This window comes from Pundamilia nyererei, unplaced genomic scaffold (genome assembly GCF_000239375.1).
Source record: "Pundamilia nyererei isolate P.nyererei 1_Seehausen unplaced genomic scaffold, PunNye1.0 scaffold00300, whole genome shotgun sequence".
Classification (NCBI taxonomy): Eukaryota; Metazoa; Chordata; class Actinopteri; order Cichliformes; family Cichlidae; genus Pundamilia; species Pundamilia nyererei.
Genome location: NW_005187701.1, coordinates 152942 through 172535, shown reverse-complemented (window position 1 = coordinate 172535; position 19594 = coordinate 152942). Strand labels below are relative to the sequence as shown.

General features: G+C 42.4%; 1 protein-coding gene across 4 annotated transcripts in view; it reads right to left on the bottom strand.

Annotated features, from left to right (window-relative positions):
* Window positions 1–364: 364 nt before the first annotated feature.
* The window catches only part of adarb1b (adenosine deaminase RNA specific B1b), a 121834-nt gene continuing 102604 nt past the window's right edge, over window positions 365–19594 (bottom strand). For all 4 annotated transcript variants that reach the window (XM_005751112.1, XM_005751114.1, XM_005751113.1 and 1 more), the window contains 8 exons: window positions 18623–19548; window positions 16529–16643; window positions 13844–14012; window positions 13544–13695; window positions 10298–10466; window positions 6028–6209; window positions 1838–2016; window positions 365–1169 (listed from right to left, as the gene is read on the bottom strand). In XM_005751112.1, the coding sequence (XP_005751169.1) occupies window positions 993–1169; window positions 1838–2016; window positions 6028–6209; window positions 10298–10466; window positions 13544–13695; window positions 13844–14012; window positions 16529–16643; window positions 18623–19548 (2069 nt within the window). In that variant the 3' untranslated portion in view covers window positions 365–992. The remainder of the gene's footprint in view (window positions 1170–1837; window positions 2017–6027; window positions 6210–10297; window positions 10467–13543; window positions 13696–13843; window positions 14013–16528; window positions 16644–18622; window positions 19549–19594) is intronic.

The following is a 19594-nucleotide window of genomic DNA, read 5'->3' as shown; positions in this document are numbered from 1 at the left end:
TGGCATTCATTCAACATCATTCGCCGACGGACGCACGGGGCTCCCCATCCTACGTTTTCCGCTCTGCAGGCCTCTAAGTTCAGTTTCCATGCAAAGCCATGGCTTGGATCAAGAAAAAAATACAACGTGCAGCACCTCCCAAAGCTTCTCCCAAGACCCAGGCGAGGGGTGGGGGGGGGTCAACGTGACCCTCACCCCTCCCTCGCATCTGTTCAAGTATGAAATGAGAGTGACATAAAATAACTTAAAAATCATACGCACAGATGAATGAACACGACATAAAAATAAAGGAAAGAGCGCTACGACGCTGTCACACCTGCCTTATAAACTCTTTCCAGTCAGTGACTCAAACAGGGCGACAACATTTTGTAACATTTGTATCTTTAATCCAGAGGATAAGAACACGTAGTCTCAGCTAAGGAACGGACCAAATAACACACATTAAACGTTACAACGCTTATGTTTTTCTCAGCACTAGATTTACATCTTGAAGATTTATGCATAATTAAATTAAAATTTGTCAGTGTCATTAATTTTAGCAAAGATATATATTGTTTTAGGTCCATATACATTGGTTTTAGTCAACAAAGATCCCGTTTCTAGGCTACATTCCGACCTAAATTAGCTACTCATTGATCAACAAGACAGAACGGTATAATTTCAGCTTCCACATCTACGCCATAAGAACAAGATTTCTCTGGGAAACAAATGGGTGCGTGTTAAACGAAAAAACAAAACATGGATTCCAGTTTTACACAGTAAAATCAAAGTAAAAAGTTAAATCAAAGACACGAGGCTGATGTCCTCTGAGGAATGAGAATGATGAGTTACGGATGGTTTGTGAAACGGCGCACGTTCATTTCCACAAATACAAAGTGCACGTGCGTGCTGACACATGGGACGGAAGTAAGTGTCTGCTTGTTAATACGGGGGCTCTCTCAGGCCTGGGTCAGGGAAAGAGGAGGGGGTGGTTAAGGAATCCCTCGACTCCCTCAGGAGCTGAGGGTGAACTGGTCTTGCTCGATGGGCTTTTTGACCCAAGCCCCCAAGCCGGCCTTGTGGAAGGCCTTGATGAGCGCCTGCTTGGCAGAGTGGTACTCTGTGGCCGCCTGCTTTGCTTCGTGGTAGGAGCTCGGCTTCGACACCTTGATCCGCAAGATGGACGACAGCTGAGGACGCAGAGAAAGGAAAGTAAGCAACAGAATAACAGAAACAAACCAAAAACAACCACGCATTAATCTAAAATCTCAGCTCCTACCACACAAAGAAAAAGAAACTTGTTTGCACTCCTTGGAAGTCAGGCTCTGACTACTAACGTGTCTAAACGTTAAATTATATTATTGGGAAAGTGGACGGAGTCAGTGGGTGTATGATAGCAGGGAGATGTTCTCACACACACGTCTCAGCACAGTGCAACGCACTCCACATCACAGTCATGCCAGAAAGCGATGCTAATGTTAGAAAAAACTGCTCCTTGAGCCGATCCTTTGGACTTGCTGTAGCCACAGACCCAGCTTTCATTCTCAACATTTAAGTTGAGTCTGTTTGACACCAAAGTTGACCTTTGCTCTCTGTGCGAGGTCAATAGTGACATCGCTCACGTGCAAACAATCAGAACAGAGCTTCCAAGGAATGACCTCGTAGCTTAGCTGCGATTCCTGAGATGTCGTTCAGACGTGTACAGCTCGTGATGCTGACTGCAGCTGACCTCAGTCTGTTTACGACTCACTGTCACAATCACTTATGTAAGAAACTATAGTTATGTCGCGTGACTCAGCACGTCTGCGCCAGTATTACAGCGAGGTGCGTGTGAATGTGCGGTCTGGCCTCGCCGTACCTTGGAGTGAAGGCGCACCCAGCGGCTGTAGAGTGCGTGTTTGCAGAGCCGTGAGGCGCGGCCCATGTCGTCCTTGCCCGTGGTTGCGTTGATCACCTCCAGGGCCTGGTCACCCACCGTCCAGTTCACACTGAAGTTTGGAGCCTTGCCTGGCTGCCTGGCTTCAGCATTACTTATACCTGCCATTAAAAACAGCCAGAGTCAAAGACCGAGCGAGGCTGCAGGTTAAAACAGAGACATTTTTATTTATAGGACCTCCGCAGAATGTAAAAATCTTTTGTTAACATTACGTCAATGCCAGAAATGGAATAATTGCACGGCACCGCTCCAGCGAATTCCCACAGCACCCAGACTTTCTATTACCTCATGTGTGGATGTATTAAACAATGAAGGAAGTACCCAAACATGGCAGTCCATCCTTCCAAAGGACAGCTGTTCCCACAGCTGCAATATCTCTAAACAGGACAGTTTTTCTTCTTCTCATTTCATTTTGTCTAACTCAGTAGAGACAAACAGTAGAATCCACCTGGGGGGGACTGTGAGGACAGAGCTCGCTCTCTTCTAACACACTTCAGGGCTTTGGCCTCCACTGTATCTCAAGCATAAATGGGAGATATATGGATGCCATAAATCCCTGTGTCTTCCTCTGTGTGTGTGTGTGTGTGTGTGTGTGCATTAAGCTCCTTGGTTCCATTTGGCAGCACTTGTGGCAGAAGATGATTTAAAGGGGATGAAATCCTCAGCGCTCTAACGCCACAGCACTTTCACCGCTAAAAACTCTCTAAAGCGGAAAAGGTTAATAACCTTCCACCATTATCTCCTTTACTTGCCATTTAGAGGGAAGGAGCAGGGTGAGCTAAACGTACATCCCGGCTGTGTGATATGAAGCCCCATGTCATCCCCCAGGATGTAAAGGAAATCTCCACAGTGCCACTCATTCCACTTGTTTGATATGGACTGCCCTATATTCAAGGCCAGCACAATGAGCAGTGTAAGCAGTGCTGTAGCAGTGTGGTATTTTCTTGACCTTGAACTTTGCTTTACGTGTTTGTATCAGCGCACAGCTGGGCAAGAGAGGCACGGCCAGCTGGATGTTTTGGTGGAAAACAGAGCAGCAGTCCAACAAAGCTGAAAATGTCAAAATTTTAATTAAACACTTGCTCGTGTTTGATGGAGCTCAAGTAGGAAAGTCAGAAAATGACTCTCAGTTTCTTTAGAAATGAATGAATGGATTTTTATTCAGTTTGAAAAATTCAGACTCAGAATATAACACCGTTAGGCGGAGGCGGCTGCTGCAGAATAATCACCCACACCTGTAAAGAGCATCACTACCTCCTTTCCCACATGAGAGCTAGTTTTATTTTTCTGCATGTGTATTTTTAATCTATTTATTGTTTTGTGGTGTTGCTCCTTCACTTCTGCTTCTCTGTACAATCTAACTCATCAGGACAATCCAATTTCCACAGCAAAGTGTCTTCATCCATTTTATGAGGGACTGATTTCGTTTGGTTATCATCCACGAGCTGTTTCAGAGCACTGACGAATGATGCTGACAGCATATTTTTAAATATCTGCGACCTGTGACGTGTATTCAGAATCCTTCTGTCTGTTTTGGACTTTGTGATGATGCTACATGTACATGAAGAGGAACAGCAGATGTGCTTTTGAGACACTTTCAAGTTAAATGTTCAGGAAACAAAATATATGGTCTTCTGCAAAGCTCGCCCAATGGGGTTTGATGATTATTACATTGTTACATCTGATGGCAAAACCAGTGAAAGGGTACATGGCTCAAGTATCTGGATGGATGGATAGATGACAAGATCTGCACAGATCTGTAATGGTGAAGAGAGATCTGAGCGTGAAAGTGAGGCTGACAATTTACCGGTCGATCTACGTTCCAACCCTCACCTGTGGTCACGAGCTCTGGGTACTGGCAGAAAAAATGAGGTCGCAGATAGCAGCAGTGGAAATGGAAATTTCCTTCATTTGGTAGCTGGGCTTTCTCTTAGTGACAGGACTCTGGAGAGATTATATCTCTCGGTTGACTTGGGAACGACTTGGTGTGCCCCACCCCTCAGATGAGGTGGACGTGATGACTGTCTGGGCCTCTCTGCTTAGACTGCTGCCTCCGGACCGGAATTGTCCAAAATAACCGGATTTAAGGATTTCCGGATAGATTGATGGACAAGTTTCTCTTTAATATATACGTTGCTAATCTCATTAGTAATCATAAAGTGATGCTTGGTTTTTACTTTAGAAATAAATCTTACTTTACTAACTTGTGTTTTTTCCTGTAATTGATTATGATGATATATTGTATATGCATGCTTCCTCCTTCATCCCTACATTTTATTACAAATGCAAAGTCTCTGACTCACCACGACGTTCTTTATGGTTTGTGGTTTGGCCGTCTGGTATATTTTAGCATATTTTTCTCTATGAAGCCACTCTAGAACTTCCAGTCTACAGCAGGACCTTTCTCCCAGCTACACTCTTCTTAATGGTTGCTTCTGGATGCACCTATAGCTCTGACAGATCTGGGGAAAGCAACATTTTCTTCTAATGTGTCTTATAATAATTGACAGTATTTTGATTTGATTTTGATCTTAGCGGGACATCCTGATAAAATAAAGGTGACAATAAAATGTGATGAAAGGACCCTGAGTGCCACTGTGCAAACTTTGCCTATTATTGTTTATTATTCATTGCTCATTAAACCCATTTGGCAACTGTCAAAATCTGTGACAGCTGTAACTCTATAACCATAACTGGACTTTAGGCTTTTTTTTCTGAAACACAAAAAAAATTGCAAGAAAAGGAGCGATGAATGGATTAAACTTTTGAAATCTAGTTAAAGATTTATTTTTTCAAACCAATAAATATCTCTGTATAAATAAACATCGTCTGTAAGCTGGTGCTGGACACTGGGCTCATAGCAGCTCCACATTTGCCAAATTATATGAGTTACGTAACGATGTTAGTGGCGACTGTGGTTCGCTGTCTGAAATAAAAACTTGTTTGTGTGTCTTTTGTCTACTTCAGTCTGAAATTAAAGACCCAGTGTTTCAAAAACAGCCCACTGCTGTCACTGGAAACTGCATTTATGTGGAAAGAAGGAGCTTCTACGACAGCTGCGACGGCCAAAGGCTTTGTGCAGATGACTTATTGAAATCGTGTTTTAGAATCAGTTTTAGTAACAAGGAAATAATTTCTCTCTTAGCAGATAAACAGAGCGCGATAATGAGTTCAAGGACGTTGAAAAGATGGTGCAGAAAGCTGAATCAGAAGGAAAAAACACAAACTTGTAAGAGTTGGCCAAACTTCTGCAAAATGAAACAGCTGGGAATGAACAAATGCAGGGATACCGACAGGTACGCCCTCATGCAATAAAGAGGATGCATGTTATATCAGAAAAACACAAAAACTCGCCTACACAAGGCATTTTGTAGAGAGTAGCAGCAGCAAGAACTCTCTGCATTTCCACCTTTTTTCTCAAAATTAACAATACATTTTTTTTTTCTTAATGCGGCCCTAATACTCATTTATAAGCTTCAAAGCAACTGTAAATAAGCAGGGCTGGAGCCAAACATTTACATAATAATTTATGACTTCTTGCAAATGTCTTTATATACAATATTTTAAATGAAAAACAATATTAAGTGGAAAAAGTGGAGCAGAAATGCAAATGGAAAGCAGACTCATCTTTCCTCAAACACAGCATTGTCTTACAAAAACAACCAAAGTACAAAGACTGCATGCTCTGCATCTAAAAATAGAAAGTTGAAAAGAGAGAGAGAGAAGAAAACACTGCAGGAGTCCTGGTCTATACGGCCTTTTTAAAAGGTCAAGACAATGCTGAAAATTTACACAAAATGATAAAGCTATTCAAATTCCACAGGAACTAGGTAAATGTCAGCTCAGATCCAAAGCAATAACTGTCTTCCTGTTCCTGTGGGACTGACCGACCAGCAGGGTGAATTCATGTGTTTACTGCTTAGGATTAAAATCTTCCTCTTTGATATTTAGACAGCTGCAGGTCGATTGGTAAAGATTAACACAGTGATCCTCTCAACCCGTGAAATCGTGACGACTGATCTATAACAGCAGAGATCTGCAGAAGGAAACTTGATGATGCACTTTTCTTACTTTCCCACCTCATCTACATCAAAGAAGGCGAGGGCTCTTACCGCTGAGAAGAGGCCTGTTGAGGGTGAACTGCTGGGGCAGGTCTTCGATATCTGCGATGCGCTGGTACATGGCCCTGGAGAGGTGGTCAGCATGGTAAAGGCTGCCCAGGATTATGCTGGAGAAGTAGATTGGCTCTGTGAAGTAGCTCATCAAGGAGCCCTGGATGCCCACCACGTTCCACCTGCAGAGAGAAAAGCACACGAGCTTCACAACAACTTCAACGTATCATTGAGGCAGTTTTAGGATTTCAGTGTACAGGCAGCACATCGCTGTAATGTTCACAGGCTGGCTGGAATACACACAAAAACAGAGTTAATACTGCATATTAGTACATGAACACTGAGTCCTATCTGACGTCCTACAGCTATCTACAGTGTGAGGTATCCAATTCCATTTTTCCCAAACTTCTGTTTATTTCCAGGCTGTGCCATTAGCCATCTTTCCCCAGTCACTCTCCTATTTACATGCTCTGTGAAGCAGTGCCTGCCCTCCTCGCAGAAAGACAAATACATAAGGAGCCAGAGAGAGAGAGTTAGAGAAGTTTCTCTAACTCTCTCTCTGGGTAGATGGAGAAAGAGTCAGTAAGGGTGTGAAGGCAAAGAAAAAGCGAGAAAAATGAAGAAAAATAACAGATGTGGGAAATGTTAGAGAAAGGTGGAGCTGAAGGCTGCTGGCATCTTATACAGTGCATTTTATCTGTCAACAAATCCCATCGAAAGCTCAAAACCCAGTGATGACCTGCTTTCCAGACCGTGCACATGGCATTCAGCTCCAAACCCACCGAATTCAAAGACATACATCTGCAACATTTGAAATGTTTAATCAAAGAAACTGACAGGTTACTCCTGCTTTCACTCACTGCTTGGGTATGTTTGATGAGGTCTAATGCTCCAAAACTATTCGGTAATGTTGAAGCAGCAAAGCAACTGGTTTGTCTTTTTGGCCTCAAAATATTCCTGTTAAGTTTTAATCACTAAAACTATTTAGATGAATGAAAAGCTCATTTTTAGGACAGAGAAATTATGGCAGAAAATCCATGTTTCAGTCACACCAGAGGAAAATCAGGGAGGCAACCTCGTTACTAGGAATATTTGGAGATTGCTCGGTCCCTGTATTTAATTAGTTTATGAACAGTGACCGATAGCAAATAGTTGCATGCAATACCCTCAACCTCTGGACTCGACTGCACAGTGCAACCTATCTCCAAACAGACAGATTGGTGATGGTTTGTATAAGCCTGCAAACCATAATCTATAATCCAGTTTTTAAACAGAGACAGATTACTAATGCACTGAACCGCCTGCAGCGACAGGCACGACTTGTGCGCAACATGTCAGATCTATGAGATTGTGAACGAAAGCTTTTAAGGTGAATTTCTGTGTATGTACACGACAGCAGCTTTGCAAGAAACGGCAACAGAGTTGAAATTTACACATATTTATCACAGTTAATCTCTGTAACTGCCACTTTGACCCAATTCAGTCTCAAACTTACATCACACTGAAATGTCTTTTCGCCATTTTATTGCTGTCCTGATGCATCAAAGTCACTCTGCAGATGGCTGAGAGTGGTTGCAGACCTAGTCTCAGCCTTCGAAGCAAACATTTCAAAGGCAATGAGACTGAACGTTCATTGCACACAGTCACAATAATTTTGTTTGTGTTGTGCTCTCCAGCAGCATCAAAACACCTTTAATGTATCTTCTAGAGTCCAGTCGAGTTCACTAACAGGATGTTTGTGAGATGAGGCGTAGCAGTAATTACATCCAATAATATGATAATAAGGGTGGGACCAATACACTGTCTATATTTATACTCAAAACAAAGCATCTATACTGTGATAGTGTTGCAGGAACACCATCATCAGTTACATCAGTTCCAATGATGACTCGTGATACTGAAGGTTTTTGACAACACAGCTACAAGGCACAAAAAACCCTAATGAACAAAAGTGTTGGTTACAAAGGTGATGCTGCTACTTAATTGGACAACTTCATCACTGGCGATGGTGTTCCCGTTGCATTCGCTGACGTTGAGAGAAAAACCGTGAGTATCACTACCCTTTGTCTTTAGGAGAACATTACAAAATGAGGGTTGGCTAGCTCTTCTCATTCTCCCTTTTACTTCAGGCAGACTGTTTGAGAGTCTGTGAAATTACCAATGTGAACCCAAAACAATCAAAAATAATATGCACACATGCAAAAGACCGCAGGCTACGCAGAGGGTCCATTGTTTCCGTATGCAATATTCTGTGTGCGCGTTTGTGAGAAGGCGTGTGTGGAACGGCGGGAGGGCAAAATAAAATATCTAAATTCACTGTAGCTGCGAGCAGGAAAGCACACGTTCACACATTCAGCCCAGTCAAACAGCTTTATAATATTCTGTGCCGTACACAAACTGCTGCAACACACACACACACACTCACGCTGTTTCATCACAGCAACATGGTGACACATATACACCTGTATCCCCTCTGAAGGACACACATACACACTGTGTAAAAAGCTACAACAATCAAGCGCGCTCACACAGAGTTATGTCGTGAGAGGCATTCAATTTCATTCCTGTCAAACATCACTGTATTGCTTTATCGCTTTTTTTCCCTCCCCCCAATACCGTGCTTTGTGCGTCTACACACAGATTGTACACACTCAAATGAGAACAGGGTCAGAATAGGTCAGAAAGCACACGTGATGAGCTGTTACAGCAATAACAAAAGAAAAGAGGAAAACCGAGAGAACAATTTGCCTTTATGCTAATGAACTCATTCAAAGGACAGACACGAGGCAGAGAATGGCTCGTTCATAACGACGCCGTGTAATCAGAGGAAAATGAGGGGAGCGAAAACAATGTGTAACGAGGGAGCACTGGGGGCACAGGGCACAGCCTGCCCGTCAGTAGCTGCATTGAACGGCAGCCCTGTTGCTAACTATCACTCACACAGGGACAGAGGCAGGTGGGTGGAGGATTTACGACACGGCTAATAGCTGTGTCATGAGGAGGTCGCGCCGCAAGTCGTGCATAATAGTTTCTCACAGTGGAAGAAAGATACTCATACCTTAATTGCTTACATGCATTTTTTTCTGCTTCTTGATTTCAGCACTGATCTGTAACTCGTGTCAACTTTAAAAATTTAGTCAGACTTAAAAATGTCCAACTTCCACCTCATTTTGCCCTCTACTGACTTGGATCCCTCCACGATGGACCACCACATAAAATCTAAATCACACAGTGAAAGGGCAGCTCACGTACTGCAAACAGCATTTGCCAGTCAGTAGACATGTCCCTCCTCAAATACACACTCGGCATTCAATCACTCGGTCCATTCGGGCAAAATATTATGATCCAGGGCACAGAAAGCGAGAGGAAGAGGAGGAGGGCTCACGAGAGGAGTTATGGAGAAGCTTCACCGTTCATCACGAGAGAGGCAGAGTGCTGCCTTGAACATGGACACAGACTAAAGATGCTATGATGTGTCTGCAAAGATGGCCCCGGGGGCAGCATATCAATTTAGCTGTCCCTGACACCCCGGGAAGGCTTGAAATGGCACGGTGGATGGACAAAGCAAAGATAAAGCGCTGTACAGTCGACTGAAGCAGTGGAAAATAAAACACCTGAAAAGAGTCTCATGTAACACATCTGGTCAGGGCTGAAACATGACGTGTTGCTTTATGTAGCCTTCGCTAAACTAAAGGTTTCTAATAACACACAGAAAGCAATTCAATCATCATATCGGTCTAAGAATGGGAGAAAACCCAACGGGTAATGCAAAGCCTGCAGGAGCATGACTCTACTGATATTGACATTTCTGTCAATATGTCCACGATGTATGGAATTGTTTCTATTAATATAAGTCATCATCTTTAGTGACCTGGAATCACATATACTGTATAACAGGAGACTTGTAGGTATGTACAGACGTGCAGAAGCATCTGTTTTTTACATTTCTGATGGTGTTGACTTAAACCTTCAGCTTCCAGCCTCCTTCATGCCAGAAACCAGTGTAGTACTAGTCGCAGTTCCAGTTCATGGAACTGAGAAAACTGATTTCACCTTTGCTCTAAAAGTTACACAAATAGAAGTTAACATATTTAATTGTGGCAAAAAAAGAAAAAATCTTCTTTAAAGTGTACTTTGATATTTTGGTTACATTTATATTGTTTTATCTGTTTTATTCGTGAGAGGCTCCTCGGTTTGTACTTTGTACTTAGAAACAGAGTTTCTGAATATTTCTAAGGACGACAACTGAACTCGATTTATCCCAAAATACCTCGCAATCTTGTCACTGCAGGACATGGTGAGTAATCGCTCCCCTTGAAGAACACCGTCCCAGGTCTGGATGGTGTTGCTGGACCTTACAGGGATGGTGCCCTCCCCGGACTCGATTTTGGTCCTCAGCTGACCCCGCGCTTTCCGGTTAGGATGTCTGTCTCCTTGGTCTGGGTGGCACATAAGCAGAAGCACATAAAGGAAGAGAGGAGTATGAGTTTAATTTACTCTTTTATATAGTTTTATGTGACACTTGTTTGATGTTTGGAACATGAAGTCTGTTGGTGATAGAGTGATACAGTTTGTTTGATCAGGAAACATTAAAGAAAGTGAATGTGTGGGTGAATCTGTTTCTTGGTGTCATTCTACTTTTCTTCAGTTAAAAAGCAGGAAAAATGAGGAAACGCTGTTGAGTGGGAACCTGTTGCAGTAGCTCTCTTTTGCTTTGAATTTCTTTTATTTTCATGATTTAATGCAAACTTTTCCTTTATCAAGTCTTGTCAAGTCAAGTTTTGCAAGTCTACTTGTGTTTTTTTCCTTATATTAGACTCTTGTTAATGTATATCTCCATGAGCTGTTTGCACTGATCACCCTATGGCCTGCGGCGAGGCCTGAAATCCCGGAGGAGCTACCGAGGAAACGACTGGGCTCCAGAACAGTTTCAGGGATGATCATGGGGAATGTGAGGTGTTTGGACAATAAGATGAACAACTTGCTGAGTAGACCCAGGGGGAACACTGTGGGTGTAGTCTGATGTGTTTCACGGTCTGCTGTGGTGAGATGTTGCCTCGCTCACACTTCTTGGACCACGGTATGAACATTACTGGCTCCGGGACTTTTTGGGAGGAAGATTAATCTGAGCCGTGAAAAGATACGATGGCACTAGTTGCGACTGACAGTTGGTTTAATCCCAGACGTGTTACTGGTGGATCGATTCAGCCATAGCAGGCATTTATAGAAAATATGAATAAATTATCATGAATAAATTAAATGTGTTTTTTGTGTGTTAACCTAAAAGTTTTGACATTTTCGGGAACATGAAAAACTTTCCTCCATCAGCTGATGTAGCGCTGATCCAACTGACCATGGCTGTGATAGGATGTGGATAATTAACGGATCCAGGCCGTCCTCTGCATATACAACTGGTTCGTCTAAAACCGGTTAGAGCTCCACTCCCACAGTGACTGATACAGAAAATCTTTACCACAGTTTTTAGATTTACTGAATCGCTGTTTTTTTGCCTCTGTTGGTGTGCCCCAGGGCAGCTGTGGCTACAATGTAGCTGCCAACACCAGTGTGTGAATGTGTGTGTGAATGTGTGTGTGAATGGGTGAATGACTGAATGTAGTGTAAAGCGTTTTGGGGTCCTTAGGGACCAGTAAAGCGCTATACAAATGCAGGCCATTTGCCATTTTTTGCATTTGCTATTTAACCGAGTTCCATCTTTAGTGTAACCTTCTTCTTCTGTGATTTTAAATGTGTTTTATTGAAGTTTTGCATGCTTTGGCAGCTTTATACATCTCATCCTTTGGGATGAATAAAGCATTTGCCTGTTTACACTCTTAAAGTGTCAGTCAAGGTTTTGACTTTGACATTTTAAAACAGAAGTTTTGTCTGTTGTGGTTGTGTTTTTGTGAAAAAAGTTATAAAAAAAAGTTACATAAAACCTCAAATGCCAAAAAAATTACTTTCCCCATTTCTATGCTAATATATACAAAAATCTACCTCCTCAACATGCAAAAACAGAAGCTTTGGTTGAAATCTGTTACACCACCGATCCACCATATGTATTCAATTCAGTGTTTTTGCACTGCAGCTAGGGCTGCACGATTTTGCATAAAATGAGAATCACGATTTCTTTGCTTAGAATTGAGATCACGATTCTCTCACGATTTTCTTTTCCAGTATAAATATTTATTGCACTTATTAACTGCACATCAACTTCATAACAGTTGAGACTGAACATAAAAACAATAAATAAACATAAAAACAACAAATGTCTCACGTTTTGTTGTTGCCGAAAAATGTTGTACTGCTTGAAATTCCGTCTCCACCGTTGCTCGACGCTGCGTGTATAGAGCAGGTAGTACAACAATAGAAAAATAGTTGCGGGACGGCACTGTGTAGCGTTTGTCTAGGATGTTGATCATTTTCCTAAATCCCTCGTTTTGCACAGTGTTGATGGAGCCATATCTTTGGTCAGGTGATAAGTGATAGCCTCAGTAATGTCTTTGTGCCTGCGGGAGTTCGACAGGTATAGGGAAGCGCTGTATAAGGTTCCTGTTATTGATGTTTGGGTGGTTGACCGGGACGGATTTTCTCCTGTCACTTTCTCGTCATCCCTGATGTCTTCTCTGTTGTTTTTTTAGCAGCCAGCTTCTGTATCACGTGGTATAAGGCTCCGCCCTTGTCATTTGTTGAGCAGGAAGAGTGAGCGCTTGTTTTCATGCAGATTACATCCCGGATCAAAATGCGGTACAATCGTCGTCGTCTTTTTTTTTTTTTTTTAAACGTTGTCATTTGGAAATTAGATCGCACATAAGTATGAATTGAGATCGCGATTTTCTAACGATTAATCGCGCAGCCCTAACTGCAGCTTAAAAAAGTTGCATCCTTGGCATGTACATTAAGTTGTTATTCAGCTGTAGAGTTTTTTGTGAGCACTTAATGGTGGACAGACTTCCTCATTGAGAATTCTGACACATACAATTGTGAAACTTAAGTATATAATGGACTGTATAGTAAACAGGAGTGATTTTTGCCACAGTCAGTTATTCTACCGGCAGTAAAAATGGCTCCCACCCAGCGTGACCCGTTATTTATTATTATGTTATCAAAGTTTTGTGCTGTTCCACCAGCAGGCGCCATCTATTCAGTGACTAATTGAATGTGGCTGTTTTTTATTCAGCCTGCCATGTGCAACGGAAGACTCTCTGACAGGAGTAAGAGGGAGGTTAATCAGACAGACAGTGTGGGTGTGCTGGGCGGCAGAAAGACTGATAGCGGCAGACAGAGAATGACAAAAAGCTATAATTACTACTGCCTTGTTTAAATGTGTCTGTAATGTGTATTTGGACAGTGGAGTAAAATTCTAATTAATTGAAATGAAGCACGAGAGGAAAACTTTACAAATTAAATTAAATTAAAAAAAAACAAAACCTGTCGTCAACACTGAATACTAAACTGGACGAGACTAAACTAAAAGCATGTGAGAGCTGAGCTGGGGAGGAGACGCGAGGCTGCGTACCTTCCACTCCGGCCTCGTGTGGAGAGAAAATCCTGGCATCTCCACAGGGAGAGGTGCTGATGTAGAGGTGGAACTGAACGTTATCCTTTAACCTGTAGCCTCCCTTGTCACACAGCACAAATATTGATTTGTGGTAGTCCTCCTTGTTGTTGCTATAACCACGGATCAATGAGAAATTGAAACAGAGGTAGACAAATGTCACAAAACCTGTGTTTAAAACGGACATTCAAAGTCTAGAAGAACAGAGAGCTGCAGGATTTCATCAGATTATCAAAAAAAAATAAACAAATTGACACTGACCTGAGGAAGAACTCCAGCTGAGTGTAGAGGTACCTGATGAGCGAGCGTCGGGCAATTATCTCAGCGTGGCAGTCATTGAGTGCCAGGCCGCGGTCACTCATGTACTCGCCGTTGATGCATTTGGTTCCCGTGGAGACACAAATGACCTGTGCTTCCTTCACATCTGTGCCTGTTTGGAGGACAGAGCCGCATTAGGACTCGTGCTCCTAATGCAAACACTATAAATTCTGTTCTTATGCCCTCGAGAAGTCACACTGCAAACATCTACACACTAGCTTATAAGTTGTTACTGTAGCAACCACATGATGAGCTTAATTAGGTTTAATGTCCTTGTCACTGTGTTTATGCTATAGGCAAAGTGACGGCATGGAAAGACGTGTAATTGAAGCAGTAATTGGTGGGGAATTGTAGTTTGAGAGTGAGGCAGAAAGGATCGTGTAGTCAGGATAACACGTCAACGTGGCGCGGCATGCGAAAAGCTGAGAATCCCGAAAACAGTGATGCAATCATGAACAATTTAGCTTTCCAGTATTTCCAGTGTTTGCTATCTTAACTTCACTGTCTCCAAATATCTCTCAAAACTATGTCTAAAAAATGGGTTAGTTTATCGAACCGTTTCTGAGGATTCGGGGCAATAAAAAGTGCCCCGAATCCTCATCAAGCCTCTCGGCAATGAGGGGAACCCCCCCCCAGCTGAGCAGCAACGCACCCCTGGGGATGATGCTGAACCTTCCTGTCTTTGGCCTGTGGTGATAACGATGTGTGAACTGCGTTTGATCGACGGTTTCTTGTAAACCTGGTGGAGTTTTTTTTTATTAGAAGTTAAATCATTTCTGAATGTGCTACACGCGACTACTTCTGCATCTGTGTCGTTACTAAACCGCAATAATTCAAAGAATGGACACAGTTTCACTTCTTTAAGTAAGAAATTCATAGAAAATAAAAAGATGGATACATGAATTTTTTTTGCATGTTAATCTTTTGAAATTTGAAGAAACATAAAACATAAAAAATGTTGGACTTGAGCCTGGTTTTCATACCCTGTTTCACAAATTCAGCTATGGATAAGATTCCCATTTCTTTTGAATCAAGGCTACCAGAATTCAGCCTCTTTCAGCTGTTTTTGCTGTCTGTCACCTTGAGTGAATTATCTACCTAATACAGCTGCTAAATGTTCCACAGCGTTTCAGGGACTGTGTCTGCTTTCTTTTTGGTACTGAATAACTCATGGACGCAGTTTTGTTTCCAGCTGAAAGCAGCTCCCTCCTGCATCCGACAACACTGTTACAAAAGCAGCAAGTGATAAAACAGTAAAGGTGGAGGCCAGACAGCTAAATGACTGTTTTTATTTAATATATGCACAACCATCACACATATACATTAACTGAATATTTTTATTATATAGTTATTATACAGGTGCAGCGATTTTTAATGATTTTTTTCACATCAGTCGCTATTGCTATATATCATGATAACTAAAATCTTTCTCTTAAAGTTCAAGAAGACCATAAATAAAATGAAATTAAAATGTATTAAATGCTCCAAATTAATAACGCACAACATTAATATAAAAAAATGAAAATAATTTTTTGTATAGATTTAAACAATTTAAAACTGTTGGGGATCAACCCCATAAATAAATAAACAACTACCATTCGGTACATACTCACAGCTCAAATTCCAATAAAAGAAGAACATAAATAAAACTGACATATTCACTCGGCTGCGGTCGGCTTATGCTCTGAGGCAAGAAATAAATAAGCAAATCAAAATTACAGACTGTGCGAGTGCGGTACTGTCAGGTGGGCAGCGTCTGTTGTAATGCGTGCTACAGGAGAGTGCGTCTGGGAATGTGCAGTCTTGTATTTTGTGTTTTAAAGGACGATTTTGCTTCAGATGGCAAAAACTATCAGCAGTGTTGCCTAGCTTTATGGAAACTTGTTTTTAAAATAGTAACAAATGGATGTTAAATTTGCATTTTTATGATATTATTAGATTATTAATATGATTCTTAAATAATTTTACTTAACTACATTAAATATTTGAAGTACTGCCTGGCTGGTTGAAGGCTGATACAAAAGAGCGGATGTCAAACTTATTAAAGTTGTCACATATGATTAAAAATACATAATCAAGGACACATTATAAGGCTATACAAATATAAAATCTTAACCAGGACCTACCACGCTCATTATTATTCTTTTACTCTAACAGCTTCATATGAATCACTGTTCAAAATACAGCCTTTCCATATTTCCTTGGCATTTTTGCAGCTCCTCTATTCATCCTGGTCTGAAAGAAGGTATATTGACTCCGCCCTCTTCTCTTTAAGCTAACTTTCATCTGTAAATGTAGCTTTTAAACAGCAGGCGGGTGGAGTTTCTGTTCTCACAGCTTGAGGTTGGTGTTTGAGATGACCACATTAGGGATATCGTCTCTAAGTGAGACAGAAAAACCGTAAGCGAGCATTTAGAGCACTTTGAAGCCTGAACCTTGTAGCTCACAGGGTTTTTTTTTTTAAAAACATGTTTACTATGAGCATCCAGCATCCAGTAAATATGCCTTCAGCTGTATTTGTTGTCAGCTGCTTTTTCTGGGCTTATAACCACAAATTCCCTCTGATGATGCTCTGAAACAGCCTTTGCTGTGTACAAACGTGCCAATAATCTCTTCCTCCACTCTTACCTGTTGTCATGACGACGCCTGCCAGCACTTTTCGCCGTGCGTGCGGGGACGTAAAGTTGTCTGTCAGCTCACTGAACTTATCCACAACCAGGCGAGAGACCGCATCAGCCAGAACCTGGAATTACACACACGCACACACACACAAAGGCAGACAGAACAACAGGAAGCCATGCACACATGCAGACACACAAACACGAGCTTGTGTCAGATATGTCAGCTTACAAAGCATGTCTGATGTTATCCTTCCCTAGAGCACTGTGTACCTGTCACAGTGTTAGCTTCGGCTTCAAACAGCACTCGGAGCGTTGAAACAGCAACAAGTGAAACTAGGCTGACCCCCTGAGGTATACCGAACCATCTTTCAAGCAACGCTGTTTGAGTTCTGTCTGACAGCTATAATTTACCATCTCCCTCGTGACAGTGAATCACACGGCAAAAAAAAAAAGGAAGAGCAAAGCAAACAAGCAAACCTGAGCAACAGATGCTCGGTGACACCCCACAAAGGTTTAAAAATCGAGTCCAAGTTATGTGAGAACTTCACAAGTCTTCTGCTCATGGACACGGCTCCCCTAGCTGCTCTTTATTCATCACTAATGTGATGGAAAATGACAACAAGCATGAGGAGAGATGACGGCTGGGTGATCGCAAATTAAGAAAATTAGTCCCAATTTTACTTCCCTGCTACTTCAGAGTCACCCGCTCGTAGCCAGACCATTTGACTTTTTCCGAACGCCAAGGTCATCTATGACTTTTATTCTCTAGGGGGGTAAAAAATACACAACTTTCCTCCGCGTTTCACCAAAACATGTCCAGAATGGTTTGGTAATAAGCTACTGTCTAATATTTTCTTTGTTGCATACTGAATCATTTCTAAAAAAAAATTAATTATCATTATTTTTTTTGGTTTGGTTGGAGTTTCTATGCAGCGGCACATGACCCATTATACCATGGCAGATGGAAACAGGCTGCAGAAATTAAATATCAAGCGACAGAGAATTAACCCCTTAGCAGTCGGACGTACCGCCCACGGGACATTGGATGGTTTAGGGGACTAATTGGACTGCTAAGGGGTTAATAGAGCAATTAGTGGGGGCGCTATCGTTAAAACGGGCTGCTTGCTGAACGAAACAGTTGACATGTGGAGAGCGCGAGTAAAGAAAAGGGAGGAGGCTTCGGGGAGGGGACTGTTGACAGTGTGTCGTGCTGATTAGCTTTGCTGCCTGTGTTATCTCTCTTCACACACTGCCAGTCACCTCTACAGCGGCATCTAAAGGTACCGCCTCCCTTTAGTCTCTGCTAACCTGGTGTGAATGAGATTTCAACGATAACCTCGCAGAACAACAAGAGCTTGACAGGCGGATCAATTCGAACTCAACAAGCTACAGTGGAATGAGTTCACTAGTCAAGTTATTTTATTAACAGCCTTTAATTCAAGGATCTTTGGCCAATATGTAGTGTTGGAAGAAAAGCTGATTTTTTGAAACTTCACACCTCCGTTTGCTTACAAAACCAGTCTCAGTTTTGATTAAGTGATTAGACTTCTGTCTTTGCCACTTTTGCAATTTTTTGAGTTTTAAAGCTACGTACAATTGACAACAACTGACTTAACAAAGACAAATTTGGCCTGATATGGAATTGGATTCCCTCAAAGGCAAGTAATGAAATGGAAAAGATCTAGGATCTGCTATCGCTCCCTGGAATTAAAAACAGTGCATAATTTTCTGAATTCTTCCAGCAATAATCATGTTCTTATCTGCAATTTCTCAAAATCAACACTTCATATCGATCGCCCCACAGTGTAACTCATGACCTATGTAAGCATTTAGTGGAACAGTATGTGAGGAAGCACGAGTCTATTGTTTATCCTTATGCATTATAAAACAGTCCTGCTTAACTGATACCCACTGGTGCATCTGATAGTTTTATGATGAGATATGATAATGCACATGTTTTTTTTTAAATAATAAGGGTTTTAATAACAAGTCTGTCGCAGATATAAATGTATAATGAAGAGCCTAAAGGCACGATGCAATCAGAAAATCCTTAGATGACGTGTTTCTTTGGCTGTTTGAATTCAAAAAAGAAACCTCTTACCTGGGGTAGGTGAAGCTGCAATCCCTCTCTTGGTATGGGTTGCCGAGATGGTGTCTGGTCTAGCTGCATGTTGAACAGTGCAGACAGGGCGGCTTGCGCTGCCCGGGCTTTAGCCAGCTTCTTGTTGCGCCCTGATCCTTCAAATGTCTGTGAATCCACTGTTACTGACATCACAAAATTCTTGGCGTGACTCTCACCGCTCTCTGAGACAAAGTCATATTTGAGACCCGGCCTAAGCTCATTGAGGATCATTACTGGGTTTTTGCCACTGGAGGGCGAGCTGAATGCAGATGGAGGGGGCAGTGGGGGCTGGACAAGGACACTGCCAGGTGGTGTGGGCAGTGGATACTCCCCTAGTGAATTTAGGGAGCTGCTACCGTTGGAGCCCAGATAGAAGGATTCTTCCGGCGCGGCTGGCGTCTCAAAGCCGTTGAAGAGCATGTCGGGGAAGTCAGCTTGATCCGATGTAAAGTCTGTGTTCACTGTCAGTGTTCGGCCCATGGCCAGATGCGCCTCTGAAGCGTTGGGGAACTGGACGAAGGAACGCAGCGCTTTCTCAGCTGCGTTTAGCTTAGCCTTTTTCTTTGTTGGGCCCATGCCTTCAAACATCTGTCCATTGACCTCCACGGTCATGACAAACACTGGCGCATGCACCGGGCCTGTCTGAGACAGCAGTTTGTACTGTAGACCTGGTTTGATTTCATTCAGCTGCATCAGAGCGTTCTTGGGCAGGACCGGGCCCGGTGTTTTCTTGCGCTTCTTAGCCCGGAACTTGGAATGCGTGTGGCCATTGTTTCCCTCTTCTAGCGGTCGCTTTCGACTGCCCAGGCCACTGCCATTGGGGAGCTGTTCAGCCACTCCCACCCCGTCTTTGCAGGACACGTTGTCCAGGTTTCGGTTTTCCTTTACGTCGGTGCTGCTTGAACCTGCGGTGCCCAGAAAGAGTAACTTACAACGCCTTCGTTGCAGGAT